This window comes from Vanessa atalanta, chromosome 29, assembly GCF_905147765.1.
Source record: "Vanessa atalanta chromosome 29, ilVanAtal1.2, whole genome shotgun sequence".
Lineage (NCBI taxonomy): Eukaryota > Metazoa > Arthropoda > Insecta > Lepidoptera > Nymphalidae > Vanessa > Vanessa atalanta.
Genome location: NC_061899.1, coordinates 767,445 through 791,299, shown reverse-complemented (window position 1 = coordinate 791,299; position 23,855 = coordinate 767,445). Strand labels below are relative to the sequence as shown.

Below are 23,855 nucleotides of genomic sequence, written 5' to 3'. Positions count from 1 at the left end.
ATATGGAATTGCATACAATGACCATTCGTAGCGAATTCATAAAGTATTGTCGTATAATATGTCATATTCAACATAGAGTATGTTTTTATTTATGTATTTATGATATTCATATATTTGCCTAAGCGACTTGGCCAATTTTGATGTTTATTTTTTGTACTGGGGGTATTTTTGTCTGACCTAAGTCAGAGAGGGTACAGGCAACGAGGTATCATCGGCTATTCGGTCATTTTGTTTTGGCCTAGAGGGTCAGGGCCTCATAGATCTAGAGTCATTAAACCCGTATAAAATTCAAAGGTTGTACCATTTCATGGTTCATATGTCCCATTACCTTCTAGATAAAAAGAAGATACACTCCAAGAATCGTCTATGAATCTATCCTCGTACATGCTTCGTGATGGAGTATTTGTTGAACTGGTTTAAACCGGTTTGTTTTATCCTTAAGGCGGTATCACACTGTGTTGTGATGATAGACACTTATCCTGTCTGAAATAATCATTTTATATTTAACCGGAGTTTTTCACATACTCGGAACGATTATAACTCTCAACAAATATTTTTTAGGATGATTTTAAAAATGCGTCAAAATTAGGCACTTTCCGTTACATGAGACAGAAGATAGGTATGATGTAGGGAGAAAAAGAACAAGAACTATCTACTATAAAGTTTTTCATCAAATTGGCCCAGCATGCGCAATATTTTATCAAATGAAGAAAAAAATAATTAAAGGTCATTAAATGATAAAGAAAAATAATCAGAATTACGGTTAATGGTGCCTATTCTTAGAGACTAGCTAGTTTCCCAGGAGATTTTAAAGTGAACATGTGTAGTCGCAGGCACTGGTAAGCTCTCCTTTCAGTGTATATTAGTAAAGGTCTTACAACATTTTGCTTTGGGGTCGCGATAGCCGAAGTGAGTTCAGATGTGAAAACTGAACTAATCGTGGTTTTCATAGAAGCCGATATTGTGTTCATTCTGCAAAAAAGAGCTGTCCGGTCTATTTATAATGTTTGAGCTCGAGACAACCTTCGAGATGATTTTGATAAAGTGTTTACAACAATATTATGTACACTGTACATATTCACAAAAATAAATAATATTCACAACTAGGTAGGAATTCCATCATATCGAGATTATCATTGTTATACATCACCATCAGTATTAAAGTAAACGATTTAGACATATGTCAAGACAGTCGCCCTCAATTCAATCGAAAAAAATTTTTTTCTATTTGTTCTCAATTCTAATCATATGGTTTGTCTTATCGGTTTTATTAATTATTATTTACTATATATTAGTTTAAATAATGTATTTTATATCTCTATTTTAATAATTACTTATGTTTAATTTATATTTTAAATAATTACATTGTGTAATATGATAATGCATGGTGAGACTATCTGTAAGTAGTAGAACTTTTGCCTTGATAATTTTGAAATGTAATTTTTTACTTTTTATTTTGGATGTGATATTGTATCTACTGTTGGTTGTACTAATGAAAATAAAATAAAATAAAAAAATATTTTTGAAAGAAACAGTGACAATCATTGTATAGACACGAGGAGGAAAGGTAAACTAACAACACCTGGTTCCCGACTTCACAGTCTACACATCCATCCCGGTGCACGGAAATAGTTCCGTAATAAAATTCCACGCTCATGAAGGTCATGCCAAAAAAACATTGCAAAATAATGCATATTACTCAATACAAGATTGTATTATAGATAAAAAAGCGTTGACTTAGAAGTTTCCCAAACAGGATATAAATAAAAATTTAATGGTACTTTATGGATATGCTCTGTAACTAAAATGATGACAAAAGGGTATCTCTACTGAGTTTCTTGTTGGTTCTTCTCGGTAGAATCTACTTACCGAATCGGTGATAACGTTATGTTTATTTCAAATAGAGAATATTTAGATTTAGATTTATGACATACGTATCCAAAACAATTTTTTTTTGATAAAACGACAAAACCATGGGAATAACCATGGGCCAAAATTACGCTACATGTGTGAACGTAGCCTTATCCAATATGATATTTCGTTTTTCTCTTTTTGTACTTCCTTTAGAATGTTTTTTTTTAATGATAGTCACTGTTTATTACAAAAATATCTATATTTTATAATTTATTCGACGTTTTTTTTTTGGATTTAAGTGATGCAGTCAACGTACACGTGATTGGATGGATGGAAAACTAATAAAAGCAATTAGCTTATGTTGATCAAGAACGCGAGTTGTTAAAACTTGTATATTTTTTGTGCTTTTATTAATTTCAATACTAAGTTATTACCCATTCGAATTAATAAGTTTTAAAATAATTCTTACAGCTGCATCAGACAATGCATTTAAAATACTATTATATATTTGCTATCCAATTTCAAGTAAATCGGACCTATAGCTGTGGATATCTGGTGATGAGTTAGTCAGTCACTTATAACAAGACTTATAACCATAATTTTATTATAGTTTTAAAAGATTCAGAGACAATTATTAATGTATCAAAACAAAAAAGCACAAGCTTATAACGTCAAGTTCTTGACTCCACAAATTCCATAAAACCTCCTTCCAGCAAGGCTTTTGTAACGTCATTTTACAGAACTATATAAAGTGAAACTACCGCCGGTTCGGAATGTAGATTCTACCGAGAAGAACCAACAAGAAACTCATGAGTTACTCTTATTTAAAATACAAAGTTATGTAAATTAAATACAATTATGTTTGCATATTATTTATCCTGTCTGAAAGTCAATTACTATCAGCTCCACGCTTTTTTATCATCTTTATATATGTGTAATAATATGTTTTTTTTTATTGATGTATTTTTCACAAATAATTTGAATTAACGAATCGGCAAAGTTAAAAATATCAAAGCCGAGATGGCCCAATGGTTAGAACGCGTGCATCCTAACCGATGATTTCGGGTTCAAGCCCAGGCAAGCACCACTGAATTTCCATGTGCTTAATTTGTGTTTATAATTCATCTCGTGCTCGGCGGTGAAGAAAAATATCGTGAGAAAACCTGCATATGTCTAATTTCAACGAAATTCTGCCACATGTGTATTCAACCAACCCGCATTGGAGCAGCGTGGTGGAATATGCTCCAAAATCTTCTCCTGAAAGAGAGATGAGGCCTTAGCCCAGCAGTGGGAAATTTACAGGCTGCTAATGTAATGTAATGTAAAAATATCTGCAGATTTTTATTATAGAAAATTTTCCATCAATAGAACTCGCAAATTTTCTTAAAAAGTATTGCTGGGTAAAGTCTATATTTTGTCCGTACGATGTCGGAACGTTTAGCCTAGTACTTAGTTAACGACATCGTTACCTCAAGTTAAATGATGAACTGATGCAACTATTATTATAATTGTGATATTTCCTGGAAACAACGAAAATGACACGTCCACTCAGTAATTATAAAGTCTTAACGACGATGTAAAATTCCATTTAAATTAGCTTACGTTGATTGTCTAGATCGTTTTAGATAATCTCGTTGCACTTGTCGGAATTTGTATTATGTGTCGCCTGGGCGTCACGGTGACAGATCCCTTAGAACCTAATGACGGAGAAAATAAATATTCTGACGAAATTCATCATTGTTTTCAAGCTCTTTAGTGAGACTCGCCATAAATTTATCTTTTTCTATTGATTGGATGTCATCTTCTCTTTCTTTCTTTTGTTTAAATTGATCCCAGTATCATAAATGGAATATCTTCTTCAGAATCGGATAACTCGTGGGACGACATTGATAACGTGCCACCTTTCCTAGAGCTACCGTTGTATTGATTCAAAATATTGTCAGAAGGCAGACATTCATCAGTCAGAATATGATTTTTTTTTACATTAACGCCCTGTAAATTGCCCACTGCTGGACTAAGGCCTCCTCTCCCTTAGAGGAGAAAGTTTTTGAAACATATTCTACCACGCTGCTCCAATGCGAGTTGGTGGAATACACATGTGGCAGAATTTGATTGAAATTAGACACAGGCACGTTTCCTCACAATGATTTCCTTCACCACCGAGCACGAGATGAATTATAAACACAAATTAAGCACATGAAAATTCAGTGGTGCTTCGGATAAGATGCACGCGTTCTAACCTCTGGGCCATCTCGGCTTTCAGAATATGACATATCAGACAAATATAAATCCACCTTTATCCTTTATCCTTCATAGACATTCTGATTAACTGTCAGTATGTCTAACAACACCTCGCTCCATGTTGGAACGTATGTATAAATGCGTTTTCAAGTTCTTTCCCAGAAAAAAAAAAACATTTACGGTTTTCCTCCGCATGCAGTGGAGGGTTATATGGGAACCCGTGCTAACTGCACCGGATTACTTACTAAATACAATAAATAAATATATTTGCGGTATACACACTGTGTTATCGGGGAGTGTCAGGGAAACGCTTGGGCAACCGTGGCGCCCTTATTAATCCCAGTATCTAACATCTCACATACCAACCTTCGACCTAAAGGTTGACTGGCAGAGAATGCCTTCAGGCATTAAGTCCGCCTTTTGTCCCATTAACTTTATGGCGGTCAATAAAGCAGTTAAATAAATAAATAAATAAATAAAATAATACCAGTATAACTAAACAAAATCCTAGTGATTAACAATATCTTTTATATAATACATTAAAATTTATACTTTATAGTAGATATTCAAATGTCCTGAGAATATACAGAGGTTAAATTTCCCGTGTCTAAAATTACACCGGATCAACTTTTAAACAACAAACAAGGTAGATTCGTTGAATAGGTGTTACCTAACCAGGTTATCCATCATACAGCCCTACCCCTTTAAAACAATAATTAAATTCTACGTCATAATTATAATGTTCGTCATTAAAATTACTAATCATAATTAACTAATTACATAAATTAAACGCAATTATCTTATAATTATGTCATAATTATATTTTACACGGAATATATTTTATAGAGTATCAGGCACAAGGGACATAACGTTCTAGTTTCCAAGGTTACGGGGCATTACAGATACGAGGAATGATTTTCTTTGTAAATATTTCCCTCAGTACCAGTGTCTATTGACATTGGTCACCAGTCAGGTGACCATTAGCCATAAAATATAATATATATATAAATAGAATAACTCCGTAGTAATGACTAAATAATTTTTTTTTATGCCATTTGTTGGTGGACGAGCATATGGGCCACCTGATGGTAAGTGGTCACCACCGCCCATAGACAAAGGCGCTGTATGAAATATTAACCATTCCTTACATCACCTATGCGCCACCAACCTTGGGAACTAAGATGTTATGTCCCTTGTGCCTGTGATTACACTGGCTCACTCACCCTTCTAACTGGAACACAACAATACAGTATACTGTTATTTGGCGGTAGAATATCTGATGAGTGGGTGGTACCTACCCAGACGGGCTTGCACAAAGCCCTTACCACCAAGTAAAATTGTAAAATTGCATTCAAAGCTTCAAAATTATTTGTTTGAAAATACAGACAGAATGTCGTGACTCGCAATACCTACATGCTTTCCGAGGCCCCTTCAGCCCCTCATATTTTAAGTCAAAAACAAAACAAAATATATATTCTATGTCTTGTTGGCCGTCTTTAAAGTCAACTTCTAGTACCTTTAAGAATAAATCTTAATTAATAAACTTTAATTAAACTCCCGTGCCTCGGAGAGCATGTAATCAAAATCGAAATATCATCATATTCAAAGCTACTACCGGTTAAAAACTACCAGTTAACTCAGGAGTTATTCATCTTAACCAGTTTATAAAGACTTTGTAAGGTCTACCTTTGGTAGCTTCCCTTAAATGACGATTCAAAAGTGCTTGTAAAAGACTACTTGAATAAAGTATATTTAGATTTTTTACTTGATACTAGGGATTTGTGCAAGCCTGTCTGTGTAGGTACCATCCTCATCAGAGATATTATCGAAAGCTGTAATACGTAGTAGCCTTTACCACCTACAGTCCTGAATCTGAATATAACACTGGGAATAAAGTGCGTAAGCACACACTAGTGTACATTAAGTAACACTTTCTGCGTAGTTGTCTGTTCTTGGAAATCTGTCAAGCGATTTATTTAAACCATTATTAAAATGTAAATTAAATCAATGAAATCCTATAGTGTTATAAATGAACAAATCGCTGTTAATCGTCTTTAAACATCTCGAAGCGTAAATAAAAATTTGACATGTGCAAATCGTAAAGTCCATTTGTAAACATTATTAAAACGCTTCAACGACTTTTCCTACGTCATATTTGAACAAACAATTTTAATGCAACAATAACTGCCTTTAAAATACAGGCTGAGTTATGATGCTTTTATTATATTTGGTGGTAAGATTTTGTTCCTGCTTGTGTGTACAAGGGACATAAAACCTTAGTTCCAATGTTGGTGTTGCATTGGTTATGTAAGAAATAGTCAAAAATCCAACGGCGCTAATGTCTATAGCTAATGTTGACCCCTTACCATCCAGTGTCACGTTTGACCGTCCGACCGATGCCATAAAAAAAAAAAAGATAAAAATATATGACTTTTTAAGTTTATTTTAATACGAAATAAGCAAATTAATTTGTTAAAATTATAATATCTCAATAGTTTTCATAATTTAAATTTTTTTTCGTCAGCCCTGTTCTCTTTGTCAGAAAAATTTAAAAAGGCAGAACCCTAACTAAACCTACTCTAGTAAAAATAAATGAGTATTATCAAGTAATAAACAAATAATAATTGATTTTATAACTCAACAGTTAATATATCGATTTTAAATAAAATTTCTAAGCTACATTGTTTGTCACAGATAATATTATGCCTTATCATTAAAATTGGCGCCAAATTATTTTCCCTTAATTTGACAGATCACATATGTTATCTGTTATTTTATGATGGACAAGCAAAACCGTCGGCAGACGTTGTCTAACAATTATTAAATACTCTAAAACATTCAACAGGTTTCATGTGTATTGGTAAATTTTTTTTTTTCAGTAATGGATTATAAAAATACATCAATGCTGTTTTATAGATTATAAATGCGTTTATATGTTGATAAATAACTCAATATGAGCGCTGAGACGTAAAACATTGTTTATAAGTATTAAGAATAGGGTCACTTACTTAAGAACCAAGTCTAAGTTACTGTAAGTCTCAGTTAAACATAAGACTTCGCGATGGACGGTCAGCTTGTGACAGTTTAAAAAACAACTCGCTATATACATAATAAAAAATAACCAAGGAGTATTTATATTTGATTAATTCTAATATGCCATTAAAACTGATAGAATTTTTAGGAAACTGTCAATAAATTCACCGTATAAGCGATATATCTAAATATTTTTGTGATGAAAATTGTGTTTTAAGTTTTTGAGTTCAAAATGGATAAATTCGTAAAGAGAGTCAAAGTGTGGAGTGGTGTGTCTAGAAAACCATCGACACCAGAGTTGAGCAGGAGCCAGTATTCACTGGTGTCGACTGGGGAGCTGACGGCGGAAGCTCTTCAAGTCTGGCTGAAGCTACCGCGGAAGATCAAATACGACCCCGAATTGGAATCATTCCAGAAGTGCTATGACAAAGAAATTGGTAAGTTTATCAAAAGTTTAATCCAAAAATATAATATTTATGTATAGTTTTGTTCGGTGGTAGAGCTTTGTAAACCCGTCTGAGTACTAAGCAGTACCAAGTGGCATCCCGGTTTAAAGGGTGAGCTTGTACTACAGGCACAAGTGATGATCTTAGTTCCCAATATTGGTGGCGCGTTGGCGATGTAAGAAATTGTTAAAACTGTTTACGACGCTAATGACCGCAGTTCGTGTCTTATAAATAAAGTCTGGCCTCGAAATTAGCCAAAAAAACGCTATGTTTTTAAATAAATTTTTGTGTATGTGTGTTTGCGTATAAATTATTTGTTTACGAACCTTTTCGGATGGTTATTTTTGCATCAGGTTCAGTACAGCTTCAATACATTGCAATGTTCAGGATATTGGACTTATTTTTTCAATAAATTCCGTCTGGTTTTTTTGTGTATCTATGGCGTCTAATGAATGATCCATTCTCTCACGAAGGCGCGCCCCTCCACTTTAAAGAATTACCGACGTGCATTAGTATGAGTGCTTAGAAAATATATTAGTGTGCGTAAGGTACAAGGGGTATCTTAGTTCCTAGTCAATACTTTTTACACTACGAATACAAATGTCTTCATGTATTCAAAATTAAGATATTCTTAACCCACCGGTGTACCCACACTTCCTTGTAAATTCCACTATCAGATTTGGTTTTTGAAAAGTATGGAATCAATTTAAAAGTATACAGTTACAAATAAAAAAATATACATATTCAAATTGGCTTGGAGTTCTAAGTTAACACGCATAAAAAATCAATCGAATTATAAACTTGGGAGAGAGATACTTAAGATTTTATAGTAGAACCTGCGGCTTAACCCGCGATATAGCAGACAAACTGTCAACTGTCATCCTCCTGCCCTTATCCCAATTTTACTTGGGGTTATGGGTATAACTACTAAAACTAACTGCTGAGTTGCCGGTTTATGTCGGTAGAATCTACGTCCCAGTAGTAGCTTTACGTTTAATATAGTTGTGTGTGTGCTTCAAAAGTGCTCGTAAATAAAGTATTTTTTTAATTTAAATTTAAAATAACTTTATCTCAGAAATATTGAATTTTATTCGAAAAGGTGTATACGGATTTTTTTATGGATAATTGCGTGATGTACAATTTTCGTGTTACCGAATTATGTATTTTTATAATTAAACTTACCGTTTCGCGAATTTTGACCATATATAATTTTTTCTGCACGCATAATATCGATGGGGATTTTTGAATTAATATAATGGTATCCCTAACGGAATTTTGAGCTTCTTTGGAAAATATGCATGTCTATTTTGACCGTACTATTGATCGATAAATTGAACTTAATATTTGCGAGTGACGTCAATTAATAAATTCTTACCGTACCGGCTTATAATTCTGCCCACAGCACTAATAATTTCGCCAATGTCAGAGAAGAATAAAAACAGAGAAGAAAAAGTTTGATATAAAAATCGAATACATTTTAAAGACTAAGATAGTAAGTATTTTCTTGTTAAACCTTAACAACACAGACTTCAAAATATATTAATCAATGACGATATAAATTATAAATACTATGGAAGAATTAATTTTAAACTTTTATTAGCGTGCATACCACACGTGGCACTTTAGGACAGGCCATTCAGCGAAAGACAAATGACAATCATGGTGTTTATCCGATTGCATTCGCCGGCTCGAATAAATCGATAGTATCGATGGCTCTCTGTAAACAATACTATTGGTGGCAGCGATACTATTGATATTGTCGACCGTATCGATAGTTTTGGACTATCGATAGTTTAGGTTAAAAGTAATACTATCGATAGTATTGCTCATGGGGAGCTAGTGATACTATCTATAGTATATCGATACTATTGACACGTAACAATACTATCGATAGACTATCGATAATATCTCTAACACCTTAACGATCGGTAGTCTTATCTATTATGCAATGCAACACTAGTATATTTACGTCGCACACGTTCGTCCGCTCATGAAGAGTTTGCGCACGCATAATCTGTGAGTGACCTTCTTTTAAATTTTTTTATCTTGAACTAGTTGTCGACGGCGTCTTCACTCACGTTTTAGGGGTTGGTTGTCATGCTTTAGGCACAAAAATGTCCTGCCTTGGAGTTCAAGTTTGCTTCATATAAAGTTTCATCAAACTCGCTTCATTGATTTGGCAGTGAAAGAGCGACAGACAGACAGACAGAGTTACTTTCACATTTATAATATTAGTATAGAATTAGCTTTTACCAGGGCGTGACGTCATCCGCGTTAAAGGTTCTAGGTGTTACTTAAAATGATAATAACACATATTATTGTTAATGGATACATACATAAGTATACGTAGGAAACTGATAGCCTTATCGATAAACGGAAATAAATGTTTAATGTAAAACTCTCACGTAGATATCCACTAAGTCACACTGAACCAGAGTCATGGATAAGCTACAAGTCTTCTTTCAAATCAATTCCACGGAACGTCACTTTACTCCTAAACTACAAACGAGAGTTTGCTCAACTAAACGCAAACGTTTACCCGAGCAAACGACCTTGTAGAGTAATTATCGTAAAATTCTATAAAGGAGACTAAACAAATTAAATGTTTACAAATAAAATTAACCCTGGAATATTTCTCTGAGTCAGCGTCTGTGATTGCAATCTTCGAAACTTCAAATTGGCGATGGTCCAAGGAGAGTACAATGTTTGGATATCTTGTCAACGAACAAGAAGTTGACATTGGAAGTGCTATACCTATTACAGTCATGACGTATGATTCCAAGGTGACTTTCGTCAATGTACTGGTTAACAGCGATGTAAAAGAATGAAGCTACGATCTTGACCCCTTGGGTTATAGTCGTGCTTACTCCCAGCACAAACTTTAAGCTTAATTTAAGGGGTAAATATGAAAATTAGTAATTCCTTAAAAAGAGACATTGATACTATTTCCTTTTTAATCTACAACGTCTCATATGACTGGTCTGTAGTTATGCCTTTTTAAAATTATTCCTAACTTTTCCAATTTTGAATTAGTAATTGTTGATGGTGATTTAATTTCGAGGCGAGTCGTCTGTGCATTTAAATATTAAAGTGCACAATTGTGTGCAAATACAAGTGTACTCTATTATCGCACTCATATTCGCAGGGTCAAGATCTGTGGTTTTCGAGGCACGAGAGTGTAGGACTAAGAATTTTCTTCTTCGACAGAAAAGCCCAGAGTATTTAATGTGCTGTTAGATTATACCCTGTTCAAGTTAGCTTGACCTTTTTGACAGACAGGCTAGTGATGAGAAAAAGAAAATATAACATATATAACAGTCGATGGAACGATGGAATGCGTAATTCAAATTAGAATTCAATTTTTCTTAACTTATTTTTCTAAAAATAGTTATATCAGCCAAAGAGACCCCAACCAAGAGGACCCCCGTTCGTAACAATAACTTAACAATGATCTTTAATAAGGATTTTTGTAATCGATATTTGTAGCAGTTACTGCCTGTTATTCGCGTCCCTACCGTTCGACCGATGTAACATTGTACAAGCGTCTATTATTTTCAGTGTTCCTATTTAAATTTTACTTTGAAGCAATAATATATAATAGAAAAAGTCTTAAAATTTTCGGATAACGTTTGAATCTTTAGGATCTTTTGTATTATATGTATTTTTTTTTTAATTTTTACAATTTTTAAAATCATTAAATTAAGAAAATAATATGTAAATTTACATCTGTCAAAAAGATCAAGATATCTTGTACAGGGTATATAATATAGCAAGACAATTGTTTCGTCGGCTGTATAAACAGTTGTCACGTCTCTAAGCGTATTTTCTTTAAGCTATACTGTTAATATATAATGGACTCAAAACGAATGGTCCTCGTAAAGTTGCTGCTCCGTGAAGTAACTACAAGTAGTGAGACAATTAAATATTCAGTGTAAAACCATTAAATTTCGATAAGTTAGATTCCACAGCTATTTTTAACTTGGCCTATTAAACAATTTAAAGTTCATAAAAAAAGGCATATTACTCAATGCGAGATTATATTAATGATAAGACTTAGTGTTTATTGACTTCTGGGCAAGATATACAAATAAATAAATGTTGTTTACTGACTCTGTAATTAAAATGGTGGAAGAGAGTTAATACTGAGTTTCTTGCGGGTTTTTCTCGTTAGAATCTACTTTCGGAATCGGTGGGAAACATTACATTTAAATCAACTCTGTAACTTAACAATTCAATTTTTTTTATGAGCATACTTGAATAAAAAATGTTTTGATAAACTTTAGACTAACATAATATTTTTGTTTCCGTCTCGAATTCTTACGTTTAACATTAATACGTGGCCCAACACTTCTAATTTCCCGAAGTTAAAATTAACAAAAAAAACTTTTCAGCGACCGTCTACGTTGCGAAAGGAGTATGTTATATTGAATGTCAATCGGAACTGTTTTTTCGGAGATCTCGTGATGAGTCCGTCGGTGGTGGTTCGTTTTTATATGTCACCGTAAAATTGTAAATACCTTTAGATTATAATCTATCTCGTGAGATAGATTATAATCGATAGATTGTGAACCGTAATATCCTGCTTACTTTTCGGTAGATTATAATCTACCGAAGCTAAATAAAGTGAAATTATAAAAACTCAAACCTAACCTAGCCGAAATATTATAAACTCGATTTTTCTGACGATTTTGATTTAAATTATCGTTCACAATATTTCGGCAGTTTACAATCTCGCGAGATAGATTACAATCTAACGGTATTTATAATTCTACAGTGATATATACATACTAATAAAAGATATAATTTTAAAATAAGCTACTGTATACTTTTTTTTAAATCTTATTTTAGACATTTATTAAATGTGATCTGAATGGGTGAAATGAGAAAGTTTAATGAGGGGAAACCTGCACGTGTAGGATAAAGTATGACCCATTTAATTGTATTAATTATTATACCTAAAGAGTAACGACTGCAAACTCCTAACCGTGAAACACTGAATTTACGGATCCTGGGACATTAGGGGCTTTAGCACGGAACACCCAAATACAAATTTATAAAATAAAAAAAAAAACTATATTCCGATGACTAAACACATTGATTTTTCGTATGAAATTGGTAATAGATTGTCATATAAATAATAATGTTGAAGGGATAAAATAAATAAGTGTTAATTATTCAAAAAATAGACTTAAAAGATGTTCAGTTGAATTGGATTTGTTGCCCCGGAGCCGCCAGACCTCTAAATCAAGCCCTGTTAGCTTAACGTTTAATATAATCTTGTGAAATACCTCTTTTGAATGAAGTAAATTTTGAGCAGAGATTTTTATTCCAAAAAACAACAATAATACTGCTATTTTCGAATGGTATATGTGTAACTGTCATACGCCAATTTTGTTTTATGCATATATTTTCGCGTCTTTAATGGCGAACGGTTTGAAAGCTTGCGAGGTTTCGCAAGCGTTCTGCGCAAAATAACGCGTAACGAAAGTTTAATGATCTCGGACAATGTTCGTGTTACTTCATTTCGTTATCGATAGATGGCGTTAGTAGTTCTTTAAATCGCGCTATAGTTGTCTTAAGTTATTATCTTAAGTACGTCGTCATTAAAAACATATTTGAGTCATCTGGGGGTCATGTTTTTTCGTCTTGACTGACTTTAAAATTTGTAAGACGTAAGTTAGTTAATTTAATTGGAATTTATATTATTTAATAAACCATGTAATTGCAATTGTATTGAGAGAAAATTAGCCCTATTTTTATGCGTCGACGAAGTACTAAAAACTATAAAATGGAACGCATGCACTGCGCACGAGCAAGCGCCGAGCTGGATCAAACTGGTTTTAAAATAGCATCTCGCATCTGCTTGGAACTGTGACAAAATAGAGAAAAATAAGTGTTTCACTGAACATATAAATGTATATGTGCTTAGTATATCATAGTTTGGTTGATAATGACAGATTTCAAGCTACAGTCATTTAAATCACTTTTCAGACAGACTATAAAATACAATAATATATCTATAAGAACATTATAAGGAGGTAATATTTGTTTGTCTGGGGAGTAGGCGGAAATGAATACGAAAAAAAAAAACTGGTAAAAGCTATATTATAGTGAAAGTAGTATAGGGTATTAAATTAATATACTATCATCCTGTAAGGTTTATTTAAATAATTATCCTAAATTTAAAGTAGCTTTACCGGGAAAATGTATTTTTTTTATGAACTGGGCACACTGGTGGCCGCTCGGAGGAGCGGGGCATCGAAACAAGATGGCGGTTGGTTACCAAGCGCGGGAAGCGATATTTTAAAAGTTACTGTATTGTATTTCAAGAAATATAGTCATTGTCAGCTAAATATTTGCGTTTAACTATAACCTTTGTCGACACGTTCAGTGACATAAAGGGGATTTATTTTTACAATCCTCATTACGTGCGAAGCCGGGCAGGTTGCTAGTAGACGATAAAATCGGTTCTATACAGAATAATTTTATTTATACGTAACTACTGAATTTCTTGTCGACTCGTCTCGGTAGAATCGGCATTCTAAGAAGGTACACGATGAATCAAAACTACTTTTAAGTTTATTTAAATAAAGGTTGATTTTATTTGATTTTGTGTTCTGTGAATTTTATGAAAACATTAAGGTATCTATTGAATTAAAACTAGTTTTTTAACGGATTTAATCGCGTATATTAATTATTTTATTTTAACATCCCGACGTTTCGAGCACTTTGCAGTGTTCGTGGTCACGGGCAGACTAAGGTGACATATGTCTGTTCGAATTAAAAAGAAATATTATTTACAACTACCGCCAACGATTTCTTAATTGGTATCTTGAGTAGCGTTCCGGTTGCACGCAGAAGGCACTAACTGTATCTTTAGGTCTTGCAGTCTGTTGGATTTGGGATTTTAAATTTTTAATAAGTGGATCCCAAGTGTTAGAAAGTCTCCAACCATCTTCTCTATTGAAGTTCGGATGTTTTTGAATTTCAATAGCCTCGCGTATCATTCTAGGAATGAATCTGTGTTCTCTAGCGAGGATCTGTGGTTTATCAAATCGAATAAAATGGTTGGGTTTATCCAGAGCATGTTCACAGACTGCAGACTTTGAAGAACGCCTATTTTTGACATCTTCTATATGTTCCTTGACCCTAGTGCCGATGCTTCTCTTTGTTTGACCTATGTAAGATAAACCACACTCACATTCGAGTTTATATACTCCCGCAGTTTGTAAAGGGATATTACTCTTGATAGGTCTCAAGAAAAAAAAAAAAAAAAAAAAAAAAAAAACTAGTTTTAATTCAATGTGTAATAATGGCGAAAATCTAAGACAACATTATTAAGGTATCTAGTTATAAATAATTATTAAAACGAACAGAAGCAAGTCTTGTATCTACACTCGTAAACGCTAGTTTGAACCAGTTCAAACCAGTTTAATCGAAGTATTCGTTTTGTAATAACTTAACTGATCTACGACTTGGTAATAATGTGAAGAGATAGGATTATATATTCTGTGTACCGGATGCATGTGGAACCCAGGGATGTTATTTCGGTTCTGATGAGATGTATGAATAAAAATTTACCGGTGTCAGATACGGTTGCGGATACGAAATTATCCGACTGCTTCGGATGGTTTCAGTTACGTATTTTAAGTTCGCCCGAAATTTATAAAACACAAACTTTCAACCCCCCCTTTTTACCCCATTCAGGAGTGATTTTTTGTAAAATTCGGATTCTTAGCGGATGTCTACGACCTATAAGGAACCTACCTGCTAAATTACAAGTTTGTAGGTGTTATTTATTAATATATGTTTATTAATCAGTGAGTAGTATTTAGCTTTTATCTATATACATTTAGAAAGTATAAGGTTGTTTGACAGCCGAGATGGCCCAGTGGTTAGAACGCGTGCATCTTAACCGATGATTTCGGGTTCAAACCCAGTCAGGCACCACTGAATTTTCATGTGCTTAATTTGTGTTTATAATTCATCTCGTGCTCGGCGGTGAAGGAAAACATCGTGAGGAAACCTGCATGTGTCTAATTTCAACGAAATTCTGCCACATGTGTATTCCGCCAACCCGCATTGGAGCAGCTTGGTGGAATATGCTCCAAACCAAAGGGAGAGGAGGCCTTTAACCCAGCAGTGGGAAAATTTACAGGCTGCTAATGTACTAAAAAAAAAGAATGTTTGACTTTATTCCTTTGGAGTGTAGATTTTTGGGGCATTGTAGCCTATTTTATTAGAAACATATTAAAAAGGACAAAGATTAAATCTATACTAGGTACACGCCCCGGCTTCTCTCGAGTACATTATGAGTATTTACACATTTATTAGATTGAATACCATACAAAAAAACATCTTGTTTTTTTTCTGATAAGAAAAGTTATAATTCTCGGCTTTTCTCTACTATAATAGGCATGTGGATAAAAATCGTATTAAAATCCGTTGCCTAGCTTAAAAGATCTCAGCGTACAGACGGCGGGAGAGATTTTGTTTTATACTAAGTAGAGATGTCATATTTGTAGTCAACAGCGTTACACAAATTTAATGTACAGTTTGTTTTAACTAAGCCTAGAAGGCCACATTGGATTACAATAATAAAATAATATAAATGATAACGTTTAACAGAGAAATCAAATTAAAATAGAACAATTACTATTAGCTATAAGAAATATTCACAACTTTGGAGAATATGTATGTGTGTACATATGTGTGTGTAAAAAAATATGATTTTTAAATTTATACGATGAAATTGAAGTACTTTTAAATAGTTTTTTATCTAAGACAATAAGTCAAGATAACTTCGTACTCGTGCATTATCGGGCAGCTAGTTCAGGGATGATATAATGATCACCCCCTTTTCCCTAATCTACCATTTTCAATCAAGTAACGTATTCGAATGATTTCCGAACGCTCAGGTGGCGTTTGAACGTTTTTACGTTTAATTTAATACAATGCAGTTGTGACAGTGCTGCTTTAAACCGGTTCGATCCAGTTATAGCCGCATTGTCATTTGTTATGTTAATGACTTCATAAAATATATACATAAGTGACTTATTTCATGTATATGTTTTCTGAGTTAATTAATCATTCTGGCGCGTGTAGTTTACGCGCGTTAACGGTGAATGTACTAGCTAGGATGTATCTGATAGGTAGGTCCGTTTTAAATCAGGGTGCGAGGAGTGTAATAAACCCGGGCGCCAGGTGTTCGGGCTCATTGATAATGGTCACGTCTTTAACTATTGGTGAGGCGTCCCTTAAAAATCAAGGTCTCTTAAAAATCCTTTCTTGAGGGTAGATCTCCAAAACTCTGCTTGCACCCATGCGCTTGTAGTGCTTAAGACGGGACTGCAGATTTACCAGTAAAGTTCCACCCGTTAGGTTAACTTGAGTTTAGTATAGGGCGTACAGGTAGTGGTGAATCAGTACAAACTCTTACTCGAAACTGAGATACTACCATTAAAGTTAGTCGCCTGGGTAGTTATCAACCAACTCGTCATATGTTCTAGCATTCTTAGTATAGTGATCCTGTTTGAAGGGTGCATGAGCCAGCTTAACTATAGTCACAGGAGACATAATAAGTTCCCAAGGTTCCTGGTGCAATGGTGAATGTAGGGAATGGTTATTATTTCTTATAGCGCCAATGTTTGTAGCCACGTGCCCAGGGTTCCCATTCTGAGAGGGCCAAGATGAACCAACAATTTACCAAATTAAACCAAAAAAATTCTAGTAAAAGGGCCCCAAATTCATGGGTGCCCAAGGGCCCCAGCATATTCTTTATTCTTCGTCATCTATATACATGAGAGGTTCTCCACATGAGAGGTTCCGACTAGTTAGGAATTTTAATGTTATATATGTTTATATATCTAGATATAGTTAAATTATATTAATTTAAAAGTATTGCTGTTTTAAATATTACCGATACAAAGAGTAAATAATTTATAAACAAACCTTACTGATAGAAAAGAATTTGTTAAAATTAATAAAAAAAAATAACTAGGGTGTGATGTGGGGAATTTCTCTGTTGGCCCAGGGCCTGCAGACATCCAAATCCGGTTCTACAATTTCTTTCTCTTTTATCTAACCGTCTCTAGGTATATTATTCACGGTTGCTCACTAATTATCATTTACAAATACGCTCGGCCCAGTTCTTATTCAACAATGGAATCCTTTCTTTGATAACAAATGGAAGAGTTCTATCGTTTTTATGTGTTCAGCGATAATTTTGGTACCTTATGATTGATTACGAAACTAATTTGTTATTGAGGAGGTAACTCAGGATATCCATATAAATTTGATTGAAATTGTTTTTTTTTTTTTGTATTTAGAATCTTGGTGCTCGAGACTCCTGGGACGTTTTCACAGTATATTTACAACAATATCATGTATATTCACAATAATTTAGATCTGTTTATCTTATCTTTAAGTCACATATCAAAAATGCATTGATAAATAAGGCATATCACTCAATGAGCCGAGATGGCCCAGTCGTTAGAACGCGTGCATCCTAATCGATGATTTCGGGTTTAAACCCAGGCAAGCACCAGTGAATTATCATGTGCTTAATTTGTGTTTATAATTCATCTCGTGCTCGGCGGTGAAGGAAAACATCGCGAGGAAACCTGCATGTGTCTAATTTCAACGAAATTCTGCCACATGTGTATTCCACCAACCCGCATTGGAGCAGCGTGGTGGAATATGCTCCATAACCTTCTCCTCGAAGGGAGAGGAGACCTTAGCCCTGCAGTGGGAAATTTACAGGCTGTTGATGATAACTCAATACAAGATTATATTATAGATAAAAAAGCGTGGATTAATTATTTGTTGATTTCTAGGATATATGTAAATTTAATTGTACTTTATTGACATGCTCTGTGGTTAGAATGGTGGAAAGGTGGAACTAGTGAGTTTCTTGGCGGTTCTTCTCGGTAGAATCTACTTTACATGACGATATAAAACTACTTGAATAGAGAATATTTTGACTTTTTGATGAGTAAAACTTTACACGTGATATGGATCAGTAATATTCATTTAATAATCATGTAGGTATATTTTTTGTGATTACTGTTTTTAAAGTGATAACTTCTTATGGGAGGGTAGACCGCTTCGTTACGCGTTCGCGTCTGGCTTCGAATTTCAATTCCAATATTAAATAGTTCAACTTAGATTAGTAGGCGGACGGTTAAATGAGCCACCTGATGACTTACCATCAGATGACCACTATAGACATTAGTGACTTAAGTAATATTAAATATTCTATATGTCCTTTGTGCCTGTAGCTACACTGGCTCTCTCACCCTTTAAACCGGAACAAAACAATACAAATTATTGCTGCTTAGACGAAGAATATCTGATGAGTGGGTGGTTTTTACCCAGACAGCCTTGCACAAAGACCTACCACCAAGTAAAGTAATATTTGATTTTGTAGTCCATATAAATAATATCACGCAAATGATTTAATAGAACTATTGTTAAGAAACAAACTACGGATTAATTTCCATAACCACCTTATTTCCAGCAAGTCAACAAGAAAATATTCCACTGAAGCTGAAGAATGGCTCGACGCCGGAAACGAAGCGGCTGCCACTCGTCAAATCTGCGCCACATTTGAACAACAATAGGATAGACGAATCGCCGAGCGCTGATGGGAAATTAGATGGGGTTGAAATACACAGTCCGGGTAAACACGATGCAAGGTAAGCACATTGGTATATTTATTCCACGAAGTAGGAATAAATATAAACAAACTTTAGATTGACGTATTTCATGCGATTTGCTAATAACTCGGCTATATTGTGCACTGCTAAGAGTTTATCAATAATATATCTTTATTTATAATACAACACTATAACACTTAACTACTTATTTCTACTTTAATTTTACTTCCAAAATTCCGATAGCAGTTTCGTCGACGTTCAAAACGCCATTTTTTCGCAAATCCATAGTGAATATCATAGATTAATCAAGCACTCGACCAATGATATCGCGTCAATTTGCTGTCAAATGTTGTTTATTGGGCTTTTCTACTCATATGGTCGGAATAAAATATTGATTAAGTAATAATCGCTTCCTATATTTAACGAAGCGTTATTGTTTATCAGTTACGGATCGTTTTTGTTTTAGTAAGACATTAAAGTCGTTAAACTCACTAATACTATGTTTTTTGTAGGGATGCTTGATTAACGCCTCGTAGATAGTTCTACCATGCATAAAAGTTAATTTTGTGAAAACTTTAAATTAGAAGCTTTTACCAAAATAAAAATAACCTTTCTTTTGGTTTTCGTTGAATAAAAATGTTCGAAGGAATCCTAAATGTATTCGCTATGATCACATGTCGAAAAAGTATGTAATGGATTCCAAAACTTCTATTGAAGAGCCCAGAGCTTAAAACTAAGGAGGAGCTTTAAAGCGAAAATTCTCCCCTTAGAAAAAAACCATGACGAATATATCATCGATTTTCGTTTTTCAAAAAAATAAGTTTATTATAAACACATTTATTCTCCATAAAATGTTCAGAAATATTCCTAATCTTTTAGTCGTTTGATAATTTTTTTTTTGGTGTCGACTTTCCCGCCATACCTTATAAATGTCATCTTAGGGAATATTTATAGCTTAGATTATATAGATTATTTACATTGAGTCTCGAACTACAAAAGCTCAAAAGCAAACGAGACAACTTTATTAAATTGGTGTGCGTGAAATCCACACTTGACACTCGCCAAACATCGTACTTATTCACTAGTAACTAAGCGTACTTTTGACGCGTTCTCAGTTTTGAAATTAACAAATAATATATTTTATTTATTACTAGCGACCCGCCCCGGCTTTGCACGGGTGCAATGTGGGTAATCCCTAAGAGATAGACATATACCATCGCGGACTTTTTTGAAGACCGTTTTTAGGTGTACAATACTGAAGTACATTATTTTGATCTATCTCGTAGGGTTCAGCCAGCGTTTACAATGTAAGCGCAAAAAATGTATAAATTTACGACATCACATTAGAAACTTTTGAAATTATCAGTGTTACTTAACTATATTGTCCATGTATTATATACAAAAACCTTCCTCTCGAATCACTCTATCTATTTAAAAAAACCGCATCAAAATCCGTTGCGTAGTTTTAAAGATTTAAGCATACAAAGGGACATAGGGACAGAGAAAGCGACTTTGTTTTATACTATGTTATAAAGAAGATACATACATATGTAATTAATTGTATTTCTTTTGTTGCAGCATCGAAAATAACTCAACGCCAAGATATCCGAAGGTAGTTATTTTTTTTAAATAGATTTAACTTCGATTTGTTTAATTTAAGCTGTTAACCAAAATAATCTTAACTTCGTTGACAGTTGACATTTTGGAATAAATTGCCAGTGTTTTTTGTTTGATACAGACTAAACATCGTAATAATAATTCAACTTAATGCCTAGATTTTTATATTTTTTGATTACGTTATTTACGTAATACTTTGACTGATAACAATGAAAATTCTTTTTTTATATATTATTATATATAATTGTAAAAACATTATACATTATATGCACAATTTTTCATTGCCTTCGGCTTTTAATTTTTTTTTTTCTTTATCGAATGTATTCTTTTGAAATATGAAGAGATTCGCTTTTCAAAATCCGATCGTTCCAGAATTTTATGAAACCATGAATAAACCAATACATGTATTTGTAGGTGATTATTGATTTTTTTTATGGCATCGGTACGCAAATGGACCACCTGATGGTAAGTAGTCACCACTGTCCACAGACATTGGCGCCGTATGGTATTTTAACCAATGCTCCACCAACCTTGGTAACTAAGATGCTATCTCCCTTGTGCCTGAAGTTACACTGCTAACTGAAGTACCTTTCATTGTTTAAATATAACATCATAAATTTCCAATCCGAATATATGCCTTCCCTAAAAAACTGAGTCAGTTTGATCTTTTTATTATTAGTGTTCACTATTCAAATGGCCAAGATCCAAATATTACAGCCACGATATTTATTATGAATTTAAAGTTTTGTTAATTTATTTTAATAAAATGACTAAGTCGTATTTTTTTTTCATGCTAAAGTTAGCAAAGGCAGGACATTACGTGAAAATGACGCTATTGCTGTCCGGCTGGGTTTTCTTCACGCTGATATTCATGATGTACAACGAGAAGGAGGAAATCACCAGGAACTCTTCGGTCAACCCCGGGGAAATTAAAAGTAAGTCGTAACTTTTTTGGTTATTTTATTATTTAATATACCAATGATAAATTTAATAATATTTATGATAAAATTATCTAAAATATCTGACAATAAACTCCTTTTTGTGGCAAAAATTTGGAGGTTATCCCAGCGCGCTGTCTCGATGCGAGTTCATAGATACACATATCGAAGATTTTCACCTAACATGTGCGAATTTTATCTTCGGTTAAGATTCACGTGTTTTGACCAGCAATCTCGGGTTTTGTTTCTAGCTTCCGAAAAGTTTTCATCATGAATTTTGACACAGGCATTCCATTTGACGTATCTAGGAGACTATCTATCCCCGTGGAAAGATTTTTGGCAACAACAACAACGCAATATTCTAACGGAGGCACAAGGTGCATTCGCTTGTTCTGAAACAGCTTCGGTTCGCAAATTCGAGCTTCACATAAGTGAGTAAGGAGAACTGAGCATTACATTACCCATCTTGTAATAATACAATTTGTAATTAACTCCACTGCAGGCAAATGTTAAATCGAGTCTTAGACTGTTACATTACAGACTAGTGCTGACGGTGAGGATCTCCGTGGTTAGGCCTTAGGATACGCGTAGTTTGAGCCTTTAGTGTGGCCCTTAGTAGGGGGCTTTAAATACCTGACTTGAGTATAGGGCAATAGAAACGATAGCATAAACATTCAGAAAAAAGGGACCGCACTTTTACCAGAAGTCGATTTTTCTCACACAGACGAGTACATGTATGGACTCGTATATACGAGTATATATATATAACTCGACGAGATTACTTTGATTGTTGATTTGTATAATTCATGAATAGTTGGCAATAATATTTGATGGCTGATTTACTTTTAAGAGCGGGTCACCCCGAATGGAGCTAAGTGTCATGGCAACGCGAGTCGTTATGTTTTGACAAGCGACTCGAATGCAATGGTTGCTTGCAAACCCATTTGCTCTTAATCGAGATGAATTATTGTAATCCTTTGATATTATTGTGGTGTACGATTATTGAATCAATTAATACAGTGATTAGACGATATAAAATACGTTTTATTCTGTGAATATCTCCATTGCACGCCCACATAGTCTTCCAAATGTCGGATCAATCCCCGAACCCAACTGTTCGGCATCCTGCTCCTCCGACATATATATTATCGTTTTCCTCACATGTATACAATGTCCACATTGCCCCATGTGAACACATACAAGTTCACAAGCATGTAGAAGTAATTATCCTGATATTGGTACAGGTTGGTTTTTATTTAAAATCGATATCGTGTTCAGTATCATGAAATCTTGGAGAAGCATCAACTTGGAATTGAATAATCCTTAAATGTTATTCAGACACACTATTTAATTAAACAAATTATGGAATGAAATAAGGAATTTAGTAGTTTAGTTTTAGTACTAAGTATTTAATTGTATAAGTTGCCGATATACATTCGTATATAATACTTTTTTTTTTATTTCGGAGCAAATGTCTGTAGAGAACGATAAATGAGTAATTAAAAAAAAAATGACAGTTTACATTTAATGTAAAATGTTGTGCAAAAGGAGCCAGTAGGTCTTCGCTCTCTTTTGAATCGTGAGGAAACCTGCATGTTTTGGATGCAAATCTGGCACATGTGTATCCACTAACCCCCATTCGAGCAGCGTAATCTTCAAAAACTTCTCAAGAAAACTGTATGGTTTAGCTCGGGTAACATTAAAAGGAATTTTATGGTAAACCTCGCGGATGTCATGGACATTTCAAGACCTTGTCAAAAATTGGCTCTGTTGATATTTTACTTGAATACAATTAGATCATTGTATGATTTTCGTCATCGGAGTCCATATAAAGGGTTCTAAATGTCACACATTATAAAGGTACCAATTAGTTGTTTGCCTTGATTTTTTTTTATATTTCTCATATATGTGTTATTGTGCGTGATAACAAAAAATATTTCGATAATTTTCACGCTTCTGGGCAAGGAAAACTAATCATGCTGAAAGCGCAGTGTTAAAGCCCATATTATGTTGTACAAATATATTCTGATAGATTTCCTTGCGATGTCTTTTTTCATCGCTCCTAATTA

At 33.9% G+C, this 23,855-nt stretch overlaps 1 protein-coding gene across 4 annotated transcripts in view; it reads left to right on the top strand.

Moving 5' to 3' along the window:
• LOC125075074 (P protein-like) overlaps positions 1 to 23,855 on the top strand; it is a 55,157-nt gene that overhangs the window by 13,781 nt on the left and 17,521 nt on the right. For 2 of the 4 annotated variants that reach the window (XM_047686661.1, XM_047686659.1), the window contains exons 2-5: positions 7,277 to 7,565; positions 19,093 to 19,270; positions 20,810 to 20,843; positions 21,648 to 21,783. In XM_047686661.1, coding sequence (XP_047542617.1) covers positions 7,361 to 7,565; positions 19,093 to 19,270; positions 20,810 to 20,843; positions 21,648 to 21,783 — 553 coding nt within the window. In that variant the 5' untranslated portion in view covers positions 7,277 to 7,360. Of the gene's footprint in view, positions 1 to 7,267; positions 7,566 to 19,092; positions 19,271 to 20,809; positions 20,844 to 21,647; positions 21,784 to 23,855 lie in introns of all 4 variants that reach the window. The other 2 variants (XM_047686662.1, XM_047686660.1) reach the window with 1 other exon arrangement.